Raw genomic sequence first — 19854 nt, forward strand, 5'->3', positions numbered from 1 at the left:
GAACTTCTTTACCTCTACGTTTGACCATCTTCACGCCAATTTTGGACGAGCCATTGTACCACCCGGCGAGGGTTCTGGTTCTGCTCTCTTTGAGCTCCCGTCGCTTTCTGTACGAATTTCATATGTAGGCTCTTGCCACCTAGGGTAATTTCCCATCTCTTCCCACAAATGCTCAAATGGAAACTTCCTTCCATTATCAGAGAGTGACCAAATTGCACGAGCTTTATTCAATACATTAGTCGCATTTGATCCACTACCACAACAAATTTTCGCTTCACTATACTTACTAACAAATGCTGTCACATCTTTATTAATTCTTTTCCACCGACTTTGTATAGCATCCGTTGTCCTTTTTGGGAAGTCGGGATTATTTTCTCGAGCCATTTCGAACAATTGTATAATATTTTCCCAAAAATCCTCGCTTGTTTGATCGGTAGCTTTGCGTTGGTCTCCTCCTGACTCAATATATGCTCCTAGTAGCGCAAGATCTTCTTCTACAGACCAAGCACCGCCTGTTGTTCTTTTTGTATGAGATTGATCGCCAATTGATGGTGTACCTTTTGTTTGTCTACCTCGTTTTGGCTTATTTTGTTTAACAACTTCATCACTATTTGTTTGAGTTGGTTCACCGATATTAGTATACGCAACATCCTCTTCAGTATTTTGAAAGTGTTGTGATATGGGAAAATGTTGAGAGGTTGGTTCGGTGGAAAATAAATTTGGATTATTTGATATACTAGGAATTTGGTTTGAGGTTTGGACGTCGGAGATGTTTGGTTGAGGATTCTCTTTACACCACTTAATAAAATCTTGTAACTGAGAAGGAGATAACATATTTGGATTGAATTGAGAATTATTAGGATCCATGCTTTTAACGTAGTAAGAATACGGAGTAATGTTTTCAGAAATAAAATGGATTGGGTATATAAAGCATACTACAATTTTTCTTTAAAATAGAGCTGGCACCATGCATGCATTGAAGTATCTCGTAAACACAAGTAGGAGCAACATATTTTGCATGGAAAACATAGGTGTCATGTGAATGCATCCAAAATTTAGAAAGCCTAACATGCATTTTCTTCAGTACACTATACACATGTGGATGTTTATCATGCAAAAAGAAAACAAAAATAAATAATTAAAAAAAGAAGTTAATTGCTGGCAGGTTCACATGATCCCAACATTGTTGCATGCATACAAAATTACAAATGACGGTACACTTGCTGGCAGGTTCACATGCCAATTCTCACCCAAAAAATACTGCAAGTGGAACAGGATACAACCCCACGCCAATTCTCACGCATTTGACATAGGGTCACATATGTGACCCGGGTCAAGGATATTATTTTTTGATCCTTGTACACTGTCAACATTGTGGTCATTTTGTCCTGTCAATTATCACTTGACCCAAGCTACATGTCAAGGTTGTGTGTGCTCTTATACACATACTCCTCTTAAAAGTTAAAACTGCTAGGAGTATGTGGAGAAATTTCAAATATTGTTTGATGATTCGTAAATTCCCAAAATACGCTACTTTTTCACTTATTTCCCACTCTATCGTTCACGTCAACAAGAAAGCCGGTCTAATTTTTTTTTATAAAATCTATAATAAACCGCTATCTGAAACAGCCGTTTAAAGAGGTAAACTGCTATCTGAAATAGAGGCTTATAAATCCACGCGGTTTTATAAAGTTTAGTTTTAAAAGAAACCGCTATCTCAGATAGCGGTTTATACCCTTGAACCGCCATATGAGATAGCGGTTTGCTTTAAAACAAAACCGCCATCTCAGATGGCGGTTGAACGCTGAACCGAAAAAAAAATACTTTTCTTTCTCCTTTGCTGACGTGGACGGTATGGTGGGAATTAAGTTAGAAAGTAACGTATTTTGGGAATTATTGGATCTTTATGCAATATTGAAGGAAATCGCTCAACAATGTCCATGATTGGCATATCAAATGGCATTCTCGTAATTATAATGAAAAAAATATACAATCTAAAAATTGCGATGTACAATATTTTTGATATTTAAAAAAAATTAAAATAAAAGAAAATAAGTTTAATGTAAAAAGAGATTGTATATTTAAATATGTAGATTGTATATTTTGACAACTTATTTACGAAATCACCCCTTGATATGTTTCACTCGCCAATCATTGAGATTAACTGGGCGGAGCTCGAGTATGTGGACGATTAAATTGACCAAAAAATAAGATTAGTGCCCAATTATATGGTCCGGCTCAAAGTGCAAAGGCCTGGAAAGAAGAGCAAGGTCAGTCTAAGATGAGTGAAGCCGAAAAGCTAAGACTCAGCGTCATCCTTAATTAATAGGGGAGAAGCGTGGACCAAGTCAAGGAAAGAGGAAATGTTTTGGACGAATTCTACTTAGGGTCGAACTCGTCTAGGGGTGGTGCTAACACTAAGGTTGCAAGAGCAAGTTTAAGAGAGTATGAGTGTATTATTGAGCAATATCACGGAATATCCTTTACAAACAGTCACAGACGATAGTTATACAATTTAACCATGCTTAGTAACGTACAAGAATTATTGAATTCCTACTTAATGACTTGACTCCTAGACTTAAGCCTTGTCACTTAATGTGTTGTACGTAACCGTCATCCCACTTGTAGCCGTTGTGTAGGCGGACAAGTTGAACGTTACTCACGCCTTGCTGGCTGCCACACATACTCCAGGTGGACTGCCTATGACACGTCACTAGGAGGGTATTTTCCCCCCCTAACAATTGTCCCCAAACCCATTTTTTAATTCTTCTGGGAAGCCCCAAGGGGAAAATGGGTTTAATTTTTGAAAAAGGGAGGAAATAAACCTCCTGCATTCTGATTGACCGGTAAGTTGTAATGATGGTCTCGAAAAGACCGACCGCCTCCCGCCTCTAATAAATCAGGGGGAGTTGCTTCCAAACTCTTCACAATTTCGATTTCTCTCTCTTCAATTTGCAAAAACCTGGAGCTTTTCTCTCTCTAGAAAAAACAGGTAACTGCCTTTCCTAATTCCTTTCACGCCTCTTCCATTCTCATGTCAAGCAAGATGCAGACCAAATCCACTCGAGCCAAGAACAAAAAGGTAGTGATTGATTGCGATCCGGAGGATGGGTCGTTGCTCAAACCAAGCAACATCCTTGATTCCAAAAACGCTCTCCTGGCAAATTGGGGTAACCAAGACGCGGCAAAATTGAGTGCCGAAGGCGGGTTTCCGGCGGCGGCGGGAGTTTGCCTGCCCTTGCATGGTGAGCATGTCGACTACAAAACAACCGGCTAGACCTACTTCAACGAGTACCCTTTCAAAATTGGGTACACCGACCCCTTTACGCCGCTGGTGAGAGGCGTCTTGAAAACCCTAGGCGTACCGCCTGCTCAACTGATGCCGGAGGTCTGGCGGGTGTTGCGGTCCATCGACTACCTTGGTGACAAGTTGGGGGAGAAATTCCTGGTGGAGGACCTGGCATATACTTACAAGGTCCATAATTATGGCGTCGGGAGATACTTGCTGCATGTGAAGGATGACAGGGAGACGCTGGTGGGGCCTGACCAATCAAACGATAGGGGTTGGATGGGGCGGTTTTTCTTTGTGGATTTGGCAGGTTTGGGTCCCGAAAATGACTTCTTTACTCGGGAATGGAAGGCTAGAGGTATATGTGTCTGTTTTTGTGGTTTGAAGCAACTGTTTGTAATTGACCATTTTCTCACTTTTTTGGTTTTTTGTAGGGGCGACTTTTGACTCAGCTAGAGTTGGTTCCCAAGTTGTAGAGAAGACTGCGATTATTTTGGGGGTACCTCTGAGTGACAGGATCTTTTGCAGAGCAAAATTTGAGAGAGGCGACGCAAGAAGAATAATATTCCAAACCTGAAGACATGTCAGGTTCAATAGGTAAACAATTAGTGTTAGTATAAATATTTGAATAAAGCAAATAAATGTATTTGTGATGAGACTAAGTCGTCTATGTTGTGTGCTCTGCAGGCACTAGGAGGTCGACTCGCTCTGGTAAGGCTCCGACTGTCGACGCCCTACTAAAGAGGAGGCTGGAATCGCTGGGGTTTTGCTCGTACCTCACCTGTTACTGTGAGGTCTCCAAGGAAGTCGCCCAAGGCCATCCCTGATGCGACTGTGACTGGCGAGATGGGGACGTTGATGCCTGCTGAGTTCTAGGTTCCGCCACCGTCTCGGAAGAGAAAGCTAGTGGTGGAGTTCCCTGACGACTATGGGTCGTCTGACACTCCATCTTACAAGTTATGGCTGAGGTGGACCGCCTGTGGGTGTCGGCAAGCCGCGAACACCAAGAAGGCATGTCCCCAGTTGTTGCCACCATCGAGAATGTCTCGGAGGCCTGGAAGGTAAATTCTTCTTGACTTTTCTTTTTTAGTTTATGCTTTGCTGTATCTTTCTCTTGACCCTGATGTTCTTGTACCAAGACCCTGCAATCTGCCTTAGCCACACGCCATCATGTAGTGTTCCTGGAAGACAAGTTGGTAAAAATGAAAGTCAACTTCACGTCGGCAAAGAAAGAGCAAGGACGTCTAGATGGTGTTTCCAATGAGGCAAAAGATGTAGGGGAATACAGTTAAACATAATAACATGTGCGGAACAATCCCCAAAGCCAGGAAACATGTATAAAGCACAGATTAAGCAAACTTACATTCGAAGCGTGTTTTCCACAATAATCCGTCAACGAACACGAACAAAGAACTCCACTTGTCGTTCCTCTACTTGGTTCACCGACACGATCAGATCCGTCTTGATAATCGTAGCTTAGACAATTGATCAAGAGATTTGCCTTTTGGGATGAACACACTATGGAGGCACAGAGAGAATTAGGGTTCTCTGTTTTCTCCTAGGGTTGTGTGTAATCTGAATTGTGATTGCAGTAGTTGGAAATTAGGTCATAAGGTTATTTACATAACCTTACTAACCGACCAAGCCATAAGGCAAGGCCGGCTAGCAAGCCCACGCAGCATCACACGGACACGCACAGCGAGCTGGGCCGTGGGCCGCGCTGCTGCTGCTGTGTCGTGGTCTTGGCCCGCGCGCGCACACAGCTGCTCGGCCATGGGCCAGCGCTGTTGTGTCGCCTTGCTTGCTTGCCTAGCGCGCGCGCGCCCATGGGCCTTGAGTGCTTCGTGCACTCGGCTCGTGGGCCGCTCCTCGTATCCGCGTTTAATATATTTCCGATATATTATTTGTCGTTTCGTATACGACGAATCACCGTCGTACGATACGATTTATTCGTTTCGCCTAGCTTACGAATATTCGCGATACGATATACGATTCCGATGCAAGGTCGTATCGTATAATACGTTTCCAACTTAAATCCCGAAAAGATATTAAATGAATTTCCGATTCATTTAATCCGGTGATCTGTTACATGTCATTGGTGTGACCTTGTAGGTTCAGTCAAGAGTAAGTTGTGAGTTCAATATCCATTAGAACTCACTGATCGGAAGCATTGCTCCAGCTAGCTGTTCCGATCACTTGATCTCACTGAATTAATTGTTCGCAATTAATCTGAACCTTGGTATTAGACTTAATGCACCTTGGGTGAAGGACATATTTCCTTCAAAAGACAGGGCCGAGGCGTTGGAGGCAGACAAAATGAGACTATCGGCAGATGTTGCAACTTTAACCGACAACAAGGAGGCGTTGTCGGCTGAAGTTGTCGAGCTGAAGGCGTCGCTGGGAAAGGCTAGACAAGGATCTTTGAGTGCGCTGGCAACTACACTTGGAAGAGCAGGGCTGAGCTGATGGGGGATTTCCTGGAGGGTTGGCACACAAGTTGGACTCCCCAAGATGACATCAATAAGTTCAACGCTGCATTCCCCGAGGAGTATGTCCCCCATGGTTCAGAGAGTGACAAGGACGACGTTGAGGAGGGTACAACTGCAACCAGCCTCAATGCCAATGTCGGGTCGGTACTAGGTGATGGCGAACAGACGGAGAATGCAGGCCCTGAAGTGCACCTTGACTAGTCCCCCCCTCCCTGATGTAAAAAACTTTGGTAAAAAATTATAGGTTCCTTGGATAATGTTGGTTTTTGGTTGACCTAATTGAAATTACCAAACCACGTAAAGTGGTTTTGGTTTTGGGAAATACGTTATCCCCTCACCCATGTCATTAATTCATCTCTTTTGTGTCCTTCTGCCATCTTCCCCTCCCTCTCTATCTCAATTGATAACCACCGGCAAAGAGACAGGTGCCATGACCAGCAAGATGGTGATTGTTCATAACCACCGTCAAAGAGACATGTGTCATGACCAACAAGGCGATGATCCAAAATATCCGCTATCGACTTAAGGGCACAATCGACCGACGACGACAAGGTGGAGGTGACGACGGTCTTAAACCAAGTGGTGTTAGAAACACTTCTTCGTCAGTTGATGCAGTTTTGAAGATCAGGATTTATATTTCTTGGGTTTTTCTTTTTGAACTTTTTATGCAAAGGACTAGATGAGATAAAATCAAAATATGATTATTTTTTTTACTAGATTTCCTAGTTGAATTGAGCAATTGAAATAATGAGAAGATTAAAGTTTTCGATTGATCAATGGAGATTGGAGATCCAAACAAGAACTTTGACATGGAAATACAAAGTATCGAGCTCCCCAAATTAATGATACTCCCCAAATTATTTGCTTTTATTAACTTTTAGGGAAATTTGCCAAAAACAACCTTTTAAAGCCATTTTTTGCGAAAAACAACCTTTTAAATTTTTTTTTTGCCAAAAACAACCTTAAAGTAAAAAAAAGTTGTGAAAGACAGCCTTTTTGTGTTTTCAGGCATTGACCAACAATTTTCCGGTTTGACTTTGCCGGTTTTACTACTTACACCCACTTTCCCTCTCTTTTTTTCCCTTTTAAACCAACTTGGATGCAGAAAATCAAAAAAAAAAGCCCCAAATTTTCCGTGTTCTCTGTTCTTCTTCCCCGCCAAGTACACGAGCCATCTCTTCCTGGTGAATCAGTTGGGTGAAACTGGTTCAAGGTTTTACAATTAGGGCATTCGCGACACTCTTCAACTGATTTTTGGTAAGTTTTCTTCATTAATTTTGCTCAATTTTAGTGTAGAAAAGTTAGGGTTTTTCCCCCAAAATGGGTGAATTGATTCGCAATTGTGGATGAAATTGCATGGACCATGAATTCTTACAAGGGTGTGAGATGTGGATGTGGTTTTCCTGTAGCAAAGAGGACCGCGTGGACTCATGAAAACCCGGGAAGGAAGTTTGTTGCTTGCAAGTTCTACAATCCTGAAACTGGCCAAAGGGGTTGCGATAAATTTGATTGGGTTGATGAAGGTATAGTTGACTGGAAGAGGGATGTTACTAATGTGCTTGTAGCAGAGAAGCATAGGCTTTCAACTGATCTTGCCATTATGAGGAACAGAGTGGCATGTATTGAGCAAGAGAAGGCTAGGCTGGCTGAAGAGGTGGAAAGGTTGAAGAAGAACAAGGGCAAGATGAAGGTTCATGGTGTCAAGAATGAATGGGGGTCTGACAATGCTGATTTGGTTGATAATAGTAATGATGATTGGTGTGTGTGCAATTGTCTCTGTTGTAGTGAGCTTCACCGTTATGAAGTTATTTGGTTAGATCGTAGGATGGTGTTGGTGTTAGTACGAAGCTAGGTTAGGTGTAACTCTCTGTTTTACTGTGTTTTGGTGTGATGGTTTCTTTGTAATCAAAAGATTATGGTTTGTAATGAATGGAAATTTGTCACACCTATCGGGTTTTTAATCTGTCCATGATAAGATCAAAGTTAAATTTATCGGTGGTTCCAACTTAAATTATCGGTTTCACAATGTTTTGATAATTAGCTTGGTTCCACTTGACGTGCTCGCTGTCATAATGCATTTTTCATTTCCATCATAACACATTGCCAAAAACAATGTTTTAAATTCTCGTTTTCGCAAAACTAGTTCGGTTTCGGTTTCAAAAGATAAATTGAAAAAAAAAACAAAAGGACAAATCTTGCTAAAATAAGAGGAAATATAAGATCAATAGTTTGCTTTTCATTCCTTAGTTTGCCAAAATATACAAAAGTAGTCAAATTAACAAAAGGTTGACTCAATTCATACCAAAGTTGACTAATGTTTGATCACCAAAATACTAGCAAACACTTTGAGGTCATTCACTTCACACAATAAGCTGCTGAGTTAAAAAAATAGGCACAACACATTAACTAACTTAACTAAATTAACTAATTCATCCTAGCTACTGAGTTTGAGTGACAGGGGGAGCATTGTGTGAAGACAGCAGCTCTGCAGCAAGGCTTGAAGGTTGATCATGTAAGGTTATGATACATATGACAATTCATAAATCATGCGGAAAAAACCATAAACCCAGGAATACATATTATTTACACATAATCATTTAGCATAGAATAGATGCATACTCTTTGTTGCGTGCCTTCCCTAGCTGCGCCCGAACCGAACAAGAACAAGTCTTTAGGACTCCAAGTGTCGTCCCTCCGTAGATAGTCCACAGCACGTCCGGATCCGCCTTAAGATTGACCAACTAGAATCGCCCTTAAGGTTCTAATATTTTCGGTTAGGTAGGCAAGAATATTGGCTGATTTTTCTGCTTAAAAATCTTAGTTTTGAATACTTAAAACTGGTGTATAAATAATGACCCCTAGGCCTTTATTTATAGAGTTATGGAAAAGGAATCGTAATCCTAGTAGGATACGAATTAATTGAAATTAGAATCCTACATGAATTCTATTTAATTAATTTATCCAATTAGGAATAGGAATTTAATCATACACTAACTCTTGTAGATTTAGGAATCACGCATGAGCACAAACTCACACACACACGGCAGCCACAAGGGCTGCCCATGCACGTGCGAGCAGCAGCCCACGCAGCGCGGCCCACGCATCCGTGGCCTTGGCGCGCGCTGGGCCTGCCTTGCGGTAGGCCTGGGCGCTGCCTTGGCTGGGCTTGTGGCGCGCGTGCTTGCTGGGCGATGGCCCGGCTTCGTGCTGGGCCTTCGTCCGGCAGGCCTCGTCCGATGCTAATTCGTACGATACGCTTCCGATTAAATTTCCAGTTCCGGAATTTATTTTCGATACGAACAATATTTAATATTTCCGATTCCGGAATTAATTTCCGTTTCGAACAAATATTTAATATTTCCGTTTCCGGAATTATTTTCCGATTCCGGTAATATTTCCGATTCTGACAATATTTCCGTTTCCGGCAATATTTCCGATTCTGGTAATATTTCCATTTCCAATAATATTTTCCGATACGTACCATGTTTCCGTTTCCGGCAACATCTACGACTTGGATAATATTCATATTTCCGATACGATCCATATTTCCGTTTCCGGCAATATCATCGTTTCCGGAGTATTCATTTCTTGCCTGTGACGATCTTAGCTCCCACTGAAACCAAGATCCGTCGGTTCCGAATATTCATAGATGGAGTATTTAATGCCATTAAATACTTGATCCGTTTACGTACTATTTGTGTGACCCTACGGGTTCAGTCAAGAGTAAGCTGTGGATTAATATCATTAATTCCACTTGAACTGAAGCGGCCTCTAGCTAGGCATTCAGCTCACTTGATCTCACTGAATTATTAACTTGTCAATTAATACTGAACCGCATTTATTAGACTTAACATAGAATGCATACTTGGACCAAGGGCATTATTTCCTTCAGTCTCCCACTTGTCCTTAGGGACAAGTGTGCATTTCCTAATTCCTTTGTCGCTCGATGCTTGCTCTTGAACATAAGGTAAGAGTTGTCATCCTTATTATGTCCAGAGGTGTTCCTCGGTTTCAGAGTTCAACTGATCAAATAAACAGATAATCATAGCCTATGATTCATCCGAGCACGGCCATGCATTTCACAGTTTCTAGCTCTCCGAGTGGCCTTGTACAACTTTTAAGCATCTCATCCCGATTTATGGGAGGACAATCCCAATCTTGCGATCTTGAGATTAGACTTCGTTTGATAGGTGATTACCTGAGCGTTGCCTTTATAGCCTCCTTTTACGGTGCGACGGTTGGTCAACGTCAAAGCAACCAGTTCTCAAACAAGTAATCTCAAATCACTCAGGTATTGAGGATTTAGTGTCTAATAATTTAATGAAATTTACTTATGACAGACTTTCATCTCTTACAGTAAAGTTTCATAGGTCTTGTCCGATACTAGTCTTCCCAAAGTAAGTATCTATGCAAATGATTATGACATTGCCATGTCCACATAGTTCAAGAAACAGAACTACTAGTCATCTTGCATTCTAATCGTCTAACGTTTTCTATGCGTCCAATTTTATAGAAAACTCCGATTAGGGACCATTTTCAACTTTTGACATTCAAGTTCACTTGATAGACATTTCTTAGTCACAGGACTGGTCCTGACAGTCTATCTTGAATATATCGTCAAATTTGAAGGGACTCATCATTTAATACTAAACCAAGATTAAATGGAATATGAAAATACATTTCATATATGATAAATGTTCAACCCCAATGTTTTATAACCATGGGCCTCAAACCCATCTTCTAAAACAATTCATGGAATTCAAAGCTATGCTTGATTTCCAGTGCTACAACGTGAGTGTTGCTTCTCACTTGTTGCATAGGTTTAGTTATCATGCTTTGCCAATCTTAATATCCTTTTCATCGAATGTTCTTCGAGATATGATGATAAGATCTTTTGAGTTTGTTTATTATGTGATCTAGTCTTTCTTACTTCGATAGTGGTTCTACGCATTTTGCAATGAAGAATCATCAAGTTAGCAGACATGTGATCCACCCAAGTTCAATGAAGAACTCATTAATATAAACAACTCTGTTTTAATGCTTCTTAGGCAATAAGTACTTTTACTTCAACTTTATAGGTTGCTAGTGATGCTTTGTTTGGAATTACTTATCCATGCAGTTCACAGATATGTGGAATACTCTCAACTATATCTTAGAACATAGAAATCATTATTTTAATTTCCCACGCAACAACTCATGGTCTCCAACCCATGTTGCCATTTCAAAACACGATGCTCTATAGCTCGTTCTTGCCAATGGTTAACTTCAAAGGGGTCTTGCTTGATCCTTTGCCAGTGTTTCTGCGTGTAGCATCAATATTTAGCATATCTTTATTTCCTTGAATCAAGAACTATTCCTATGTACCTTTTCAAGTACCATAAGTATTCTTGATCTCAATCTAGTTGATCTTCACTTAGATCAATAGAGATTGGTATATGTTCGTCATGGCTAAAGTCATACGATACGTTTTTGGCGATCCTCATATTATATCATACATGATAAATCTTTTGCAGAATAATTCCCAATTGAATTCTATTCATGTAACTTTAGCTTATTCAATTTCAGCAGATACTGAATCCAGCTAAATTCTTTGACATATAATATAGGTTAAGAATCTCATTTAGACTCTTTGATGTTTAACTTAGTAAATGCTTATACATAGTTCAAACATCCTTTACTTAGATTTATTCACATGGGTCGAATATCTCCAATGGAGACTTTCGTGTTTGATTTAGTAAATGCCATTACTTAATCCAAAACAATATCATAAGATTTTTGTAAATAGATCTTAATACCCTGTATGTACTAAGTTTCGCCATGGTCCATTATTGATGAATAATTTCAAATCTAAGTCATTAGCATTTGAATGTTATTTCACAATAGAGAGATATGTGTGTGATACACATAGGACCAATTAAGTTTTAAGTACTCCCACTAAACTTCTTATATATCTATAAGAATCATGTACATTTTATGAAACTAAAATACTTATTAGCTTCACTAAAATACATTTCTAATTCCCAATTGCTTGCTTAAATCTGTACTTAGATTTCATAAGCTAGCTTTCTTTTTCAAGCATTTATTTGGATCCACAAATCCTATGACATACCATGTACATAGTTTATTCCAACATTTTATTGAGGAATTGTTTTGTCATCCAATTGCTATATGTACCGATATGCAATCATTGCTTGAATTATAGACTTGAGCATTACGATTATGCATGAGGTTTCAACACAATCCATGCCATGAATTTGCTTGTAACCTTTTAGCAACTAATCTAGCTTTGTGCGTGAACACAATTCCATGTTTGATGGTTTTTATCCTTAAAACAAACTTGCAACCAATAGGTGTGAAACTATTCTTGCAAATCAACAAAATTTCAATTTTGTCATCAAAACATTGAGTATGTTTTATGGCCTCTAACCATTTAAAACATTTGAGTCTATATATGGCCTCTAACCATTTTAGGGAATCTGGGTTTCGTCATAGCTTTCTTACAAGTCACAAACTCATTAATCTACATGATAATAGTTTGACTGCAAGTTGTAGGTTTCTTCACTATTTAATAGAAGAATCTCATAGTTTCATTGACCTGATCTCTATGTTTCTTCACTATCTAATAGAAGAATCTCATAGTTTCAGTGACTTGAATTCTATGCCTACTTGGGTATAGAACATCAAACAATAGAATATCAATAGCCACTTGAAAGTCCTTTGAATATTCTGTTCTCCTTGAAGCACTTGTAAAGTCTTCTAAGAGATATCTATTCTTTAAAAGCTACTTCTAAAGTCCTTTCAGAATAAGTTCGGATTTTCTGAAGCACTTCGAAAAGCCTCCGGAATGTCCGTTTATGTTTGTTGTTCGCCTCGAAAACTTTCGAGGTCTATTTTCTCCCACTTGTCATTTTGGAAACGAATCTCCAAAAGGACATTATTTCGAGCAAACAAACATTATGTTCTCAAAAATTCGTGGTAGAAACAATACCCTTGTGTCTCATTTGAATAAATCACAATGAAACATATATCTAGACTTGGGCCTTAGTTTGTTGAATAACAAACACTAAGCTCCCACTGAGTTTAGCAACTCTTTAGATATATATAATTGAAAAGATATCCTGAAATTACTTTTCAATAGCTTTGACGAATTTGGTTTAGTTTGGTGGTAGTTGAGCATTTTGTTTTAGAAATTATAGGAAAAGTCTTTATGATTCATCATTGATCGAATCAAGTACTAATTGACTTCGATCATTCCAACGTAGATATGCCATATCTTATGGAGCTAGATTGTGAAATTACAACACACAATCATTGATGATCATATTTGGTCTCAAGTAATCATCAACATGATCTAACCTAGATCTTTATGATTTCTTGCCGAGTGGATTTTATACTTCTGAATCTTTGAACTAGCCAAACAGATTCAACTTATATCACATTTGAGTAAATAAACCTATATTCACTCAAATCCATGTGAAATAATAAAGTCATAAAACCTTTCTTTAGCTTTGAACTCAATCGTCTAGGTGTTCTAACAATAGTTCATATTCTTTGTTACTTTCAACAAGTAAGACTAGCTTGTCTTAAGTTGATCTAGAAATCAACCAACTTTCAAAAGTCCATCAAAATAGAGCTTATGAATGTTAACTTGTTGATATGGTCTAAGCAACAATGCCAAAGATTTAATGGAACTCAAATCAAGGATTTGATTTGAACCTAATAAAGTTCTTTAAAGAGTTGTTTGTTTTAATCAAGCATATTGACTCAATCTGTAATTGACCATTTCATTCAAATAAACAAACAAACAAGCATTGTTTTTGTTCTTCTGAATGTGAGTCTTTCTGTGTTTGAAGCAGAAATTTAGGTATGCTGATTATGGAACAAAATAGCCATTAAGTTCCAGCCTTTGAAAGGACTTAAAACAAACTAGATGACCCTACAACTAATGTAGCATTGCCATGCTTCATTTCCCACTTGTAGGTCATTAGTGTATCCTAGCTTCCATTTATTTGAGTTATTACAAAGTAAGAACCTCAAGCGGTATATGATACCAAGGAAGTTTGATTGCTAGGTCACTTCTCTTTAAACATAAACTTATAGGTAGAAACGGAATCGTAAATTCCTTTCATTTGTTCCTCGTTTTCCTATTTCTTGTACCCTTTCTTATAGTCTTAAGAATTGAATTCTTTAGTGTTGACTTTTATACTTTGTTAGACATGTCCAATGTCACCAACAAGGTTCTTTACCATTTTAATTTATGTTGAATATTTTGTTTCAACTAGATGATCTTACCAGAAGCTTCTAAAGTTCTCTAAGTATCGATCTATTCGAATGTCTAGTGACTAGACTCATTCGAGAATTAAATGGACAAAAGATATTAGGTTGTTAACCATTGGTAAAGCTGAGCGTTTTAAGCTCAATGCTTTATGATCTCAAAACTACATTGTATTTTGAATTCACAAGCACCAATTGGTTTGCCATTCGACTTTGATGTTCGAAAAACAACCATAAAAGTCGCTATAAGAAACGTACATTTTAAATTGCTCACTTTCTCTCATTTCCGTGAATCGTTCTTGGATTCACTACCAATCGAGGAAATTTACTGTTACCTTTCTAAAAGGATTTATTGCAGTGCAAGATATTTAATTATAAACAATAATTAAAACATACATTGAAGCATGCAAAGTCTAAACATTTATCATGAATAATAACTTGAAATTAAAGCAACCATGCAATTCAAACAAGTTATTAGCATTTTATTCGATTTTATTGTTCCGGCAGGTGTGAATAAAATGATTCCAAGATCCTAAAATCATTGAAGAATTAAGCACAGTTTGTCGACTTAATCCTAGAACATCTTAGGTAAGCAAAAGCCTTTTGCTAATAGTCTAGAAACTATTCTTGGTTGATAGGTACGTCTAAGAACTTATTAGGTAAACCTATCGAATTTGCCACGACATTAAAGGACTCCTTACTTATATCGTTGAGTTTCACCAAAACTAACATGTACTCACAATTATTTGTGTACCTTGCCCCTTTAGGACCAATAAGTAACACCTCGCTGAGCGAAAACTATTACTAGATTGATGTAAAGGATATCCAAGCAAGTGTATATTTTGGCATGGCACCTTATAACTCAATTTTTAAGTTTGGAACTTAAGGCTCTTACTATGTTGGTTAGATTTTAAGTGAACTAAAATCCTTAATCATGCAACATAATCAAGCTTTTGATCTCATGCATTTTAAGACATATTTAAAAGCAATAAATAACTTAAAACATGCATAAGATAAATGTGATCTAGTATGGCCCGACTTCATCTTGAAGCTTTGACTTCAAAGTCCGTCTTGAAAATCTCCGTGGGAGGCACCATTTTCTTCAAATAGGATAAGCTATAACTAATTACAACTATTTGATGGTTCGCAGACCATATTTGAATTGAAAAATAACTTTGGTACTTTAGACCAATTACATTCAAATTAATGGTACGCAGACCATATTTTCTATCCTATTTGGGCCATACTAGTCACTTCATAACCTGCAAAACAGTACATATACAATATATACCATTCACCCATTCATTATCATGAATGGCCCACGTAGTTGGTTAGTAAAACACATTATGCATCACGTAAACATTTGCAGCAATTAATCAAGGGCACCAATAATCTACCAATTATTCAGTCCTTATTAATTCTAATCAAGTTGTTTTAACCTTAAGGATTTGTAGACCTAATCAAGAGTTTATGACTAAAAAGCGCTCCCACTTAAACCAATAAATTCATATGCTTTACCAATTTTAAACATAAAAATGTATTTCTAGTCTAACCGGAAACATACAAATTTAATTAAAATTTAAAGCTCATATAAATTTATAATTGAATCCAAAAATTTAATTTAATTTCAGTCGTATTTAAATTAATTCATGATTTTAATTTTAGTAAAATAATTAGAATAAATAACATTTATTATAATTATAATATTCAAAATTAAAATCCAAGAAAATAATTCAAATTATTAATTTTAAAATTAATTAAAATTACGTGAACTGAAATTTTCAAATTAAACATTCAAAACGATCTAATCGTAACGCAAACACCCTACGCGTTGCACGCCCATGGACCGTACGCACACAGCCATTGCTGGCCATGTGCGCGCAGCCCATGCGCTCGTCGCATAGCTGCTGCTTCCCTATCGCAAGCCTCCGCACGCATTGGTGCTCGCTGCGCGCGCCAGCGCTCATCGCACGCGAGCTATCGCTCGCAGTGCGCGCGCGCGACATCGCTCGCTGGGCGCGCGACATCGCTCGCTGGGCGCGCGACATCGCTCGCTGGGCGCGCGACATCGCTCGCTGTGCGCGCGAGCCATCGCTCGCTGGGGCGCGACATCGCTCGCTGGGCGGGCGACATCGCGCGCTGTGCGCGCGAGTAATGCTGGGCGCAGCGCTCGTGGCACGCGAGCTTGCGCTCGCTGCGCGCGAGGCTGCGCGCTCTTGTGCGAGGCAGCGCGCGTTGTGGCGCAGCTCGCTTGCTGCCCACACGCGACTGCCTTGGCTCGCCCTTCGCCCATGCCCATTCGTTCATTGCTCGTGGCACACGACACAAGGCAGGGCTGCTGCCTTGTGCTCGTGCACTACGCCCTTGCTCATTGCATTCGTGCCGCACGGGCGACGAGCTCCCTTGCTCGTCGTCGCATGCCCGCATTATACAATACCCCTTAAGGGTAACACGAAGCGTCCATTGCTTCGTGCGTGCAAGTTTTATGAACGAATCGCATAAAATTTAAATTTTTTTTTTTTTTTAAAATTAATGACAAATTAATAAATAATATTAATTTCATAATTTTAGGGCGAAAAATCGAAAATTTATTATCCAATTGATTTCCGATTGATATGGATTCAAGTCTAGGTCATAAAAATTTAAAATTTATCGTAAATTTACAATTTTTATGGTGGTTTTTAATCATAGGTTTCTAATTAAATTACAATTAATTATGAAAATCAAATTAATTCTAAATTATTCTAATTTTCAACAAATTAATCATAATTACAAATTAGATTGCATAATTAACAAGACTAGGCATTCAAACTTGTTAAACATATGCAGTAGGTCAATCAAAAATTCAAGATTTATCAACAAGAATCGCAAATATTTAATTTAACATCTTAAATTTACGAAATTTTGCATTCGAAAAACTAAAACATTCGAAAAGTCATAGTTAGGCTTCGAATTAGAGAATTCTGGGTTCGGCAGAAAAATATTATTTTTGTCAAAATTTTAGAATGCCTTTTACATGCGGAATTGACACAAAAATCACTCAATTCGGATGAGTAACGAAGAAACTGCCGAAAAACTGCGTACGTATAATTAAATAAACGCAATTTGCAATTAATTAACAATTACGAAAATTAATCACCCCTTTTAATTCTTGCAAATTTGTAATATTTAACCATGTTCATGCAATTTAGATTATGAAAATAATAAGGGGCTCGTGATACCACTGTAAGGTTATGATACATATGACAATTCATAAATCATGCGGAAAAAACCATAAATCCAGGAATACATATTATTTACACATAATCATTTAGCATAGAATAGATGCATACTCTTTGTTGCGTGCCTTCCCTAGCTGCGCCCGAACCGAACAAGAACAAGTCTTTAGGACTCCAAGTGTCGTCCCTCCGTAGATAGTCCACAGCACGTCCGGATCCGCCTTAAGATTGACCAACTAGAATCGCCCTTAAGGTTCTAATATTTTCGGTTAGGTAGGCAAGAATATTGGCTGATTTTTCTGCTTAAAAATCTTAGTTTTGAATACTTAAAACTGGTGTATAAATAATGACCCCTAGGCCTTTATTTATAGAGTTATGGAAAAGGAATCGTAATCCTAGTAGGATACGAATTAATTGAAATTAGAATCCTACATGAATTCTATTTAATTAATTTATCCAATTAGGAATAGGAATTTAATCATACACTAACTCTTGTAGATTTAGGAATCACGCATGAGCACAAACTCACACACACACGGCAGCCACAAGGGCTGCCCATGCGCGTGCGAGCAGCAGCCCACGCAGCGCGGCCCACGCATCCGTGGCCTTGGCGCGCGCTGGGCCTGCCTTGCGGTAGGCCTGGGCGCTGCCTTGGCTGGGCTTGTGGCGCGCGTGCTTGCTGGGCGATGGCCCGGCTTCGTGCTGGGCCTTCGTCCGGCAGGCCTCGTCCGATGCTAATTCGTACGATACGCTTCCGATTAAATTTCCAGTTCCGGAATTTATTTCCGATACGAACAATATTTAATATTTCCGATTCCGGAATTAATTTCCGTTTCGAACAAATATTTAATATTTCCGTTTCCGGAATTATTTTCCGATTCCGGTAATATTTCCGATTCTGACAATATTTCCGTTTCCGGCAATATTTCCGATTCTGGTAATATTTCCATTTCCAATAATATTTTCCGATACGTACCATGTTTCCGTTTCCGGCAACATCTACGACTTGGATAATATTCATATTTCCGATACGATCCATATTTCCGTTTCCGGCAATATCATCGTTTCCGGAGTATTCATTTCTTGCCTGTGACGATCTTAGCTCCCACTGAAACCAAGATCCGTCGGTTCCGAATATTCATAGATGGAGTATTTAATGCCATTAAATACTTGATCCGTTTACGTACTATTTGTGTGACCCTACGGGTTCAGTCAAGAGTAAGCTGTGGATTAATATCATTAATTCCACTTGAACTGAAGCGGCCTCTAGCTAGGCATTCAGCTCACTTGATCTCACTGAATTATTAACTTGTCAATTAATACTGAACCGCATTTATTAGACTTAACATAGAATGCATACTTGGACCAAGGGCATTATTTCCTTCAGATCAGCCACTGTTCCAGTAGCACCAGGTGGAGGAGGCATTGGGCACTTAGGTTTGTAATGCCCAAGAGCACCACATCTGCTGCACCTGTTCTGCCTTTTAGCTCTTTTGACAGGCTGTTTATCCTCATCTTCTCCAGCTGCCTTTTTTCTTTTGTGTGTGCTAGGCCTACCAGGAATTTTCCTGTAAGGAGGTGGCAATGGACCAGGGTATGGTGTTACTTCCCATTGGGTCTGACCAGGCATACCTCTAAATGGTGGGGCATAAGACTTAGCATATGTCTGAACATGGTAAGCTGGGTGGACGAAGTCTTCATAGTTTAGCCGCCTTGTTTGGATACATGCCAATGCATGCAAGCATGGAATTCCCATCAGACTCCATCTGTAGCATCCACAAACCTTAGTTTCCGAGTTCACAACTGACAGGCTAAAGTCGTATTACCTAATAAAAAATAACCTAAGGTCCACTAGCTAGGTAGCAAGGGAAGTCAGGATCGAATCCACAGGGAAACAGGCGTTCTTTCTACTATCAATTAATTAATCTAGACTATTGTGAACAAAGTTGGTTGATGGTTTGTATACTAAGACTACGAACGAATATTAAACAAGAATGAATCAATATATTAAGGAATCTAGGGTATAGGTTTGCCAACAAATAATAATCCAGGACATTGAACAATCACGATAATCAACAAAGTAATTAATTAGATTAGCATGCTCTCTCAAGTCGATACTAATCATAGACTTAGAATTAACGGGCTCTCGCTACGTATTAACTCTAATTCTACCTATTGACACAAGCCTAAACATCAAATTGCATCTCTCGAATCTTAATTTGATATTGCATAACTACCACAATTAAACCTGCGCAAATCTAATTGTATAGTGAAATAAACCAACCAATAGGAATCAATTACAATGCCAACAATCATAATCATTCAATCATCCCTTCATATTATTCATGGATCCCCAACCCTAGAAATTAAACACTCAAGCATGTTGACAATTAACAAAGCAATAATCATAATTGAAAGCTTATTAAAGCAAGACAATGAATTGAAATAAGAATTAATACCTATTTGAAGAACAAGGGAATTGAAAGCTTGAATTTTTATTGAGAATTAAACTAAGTGTTTTTGCATAAACTAGAGAGAAAATTAGGCTAAGGAAATAATACTAAGCTTCAATACTAGAAAATAA

The 19854-nt window shown here is 38.8% G+C and overlaps 2 protein-coding genes across 2 annotated transcripts; both read right to left on the reverse strand.

Annotated features, from left to right (window-relative positions):
- Positions 1-30: 30 nt before the first annotated feature.
- Positions 31-867, reverse strand: LOC110776674 (glutathione S-transferase T2-like). The gene has a single exon (XM_021981222.2). The coding sequence runs from the start codon at positions 865-867 to the stop codon at positions 31-33; it is 837 nt and encodes a 278-aa protein (XP_021836914.2).
- Positions 868-8138: 7271 nt separating this feature from the next.
- On the reverse strand, positions 8139-19026 carry LOC130467619 (uncharacterized). Its single transcript, XM_056836181.1, has 2 exons — positions 18667-19026; positions 8139-8153 (listed from the first exon to the last, which is right to left on the reverse strand). The coding sequence occupies exons 1-2, from the start codon at positions 19024-19026 to the stop codon at positions 8139-8141; spliced, it is 375 nt and encodes a 124-aa protein (XP_056692159.1).
- Between the last annotated feature and the right edge of the window lie 828 nt (positions 19027-19854).

Source organism: Spinacia oleracea, chromosome 2, assembly GCF_020520425.1.
Source record: "Spinacia oleracea cultivar Varoflay chromosome 2, BTI_SOV_V1, whole genome shotgun sequence".
Lineage (NCBI taxonomy): Eukaryota > Viridiplantae > Streptophyta > Magnoliopsida > Caryophyllales > Amaranthaceae > Spinacia > Spinacia oleracea.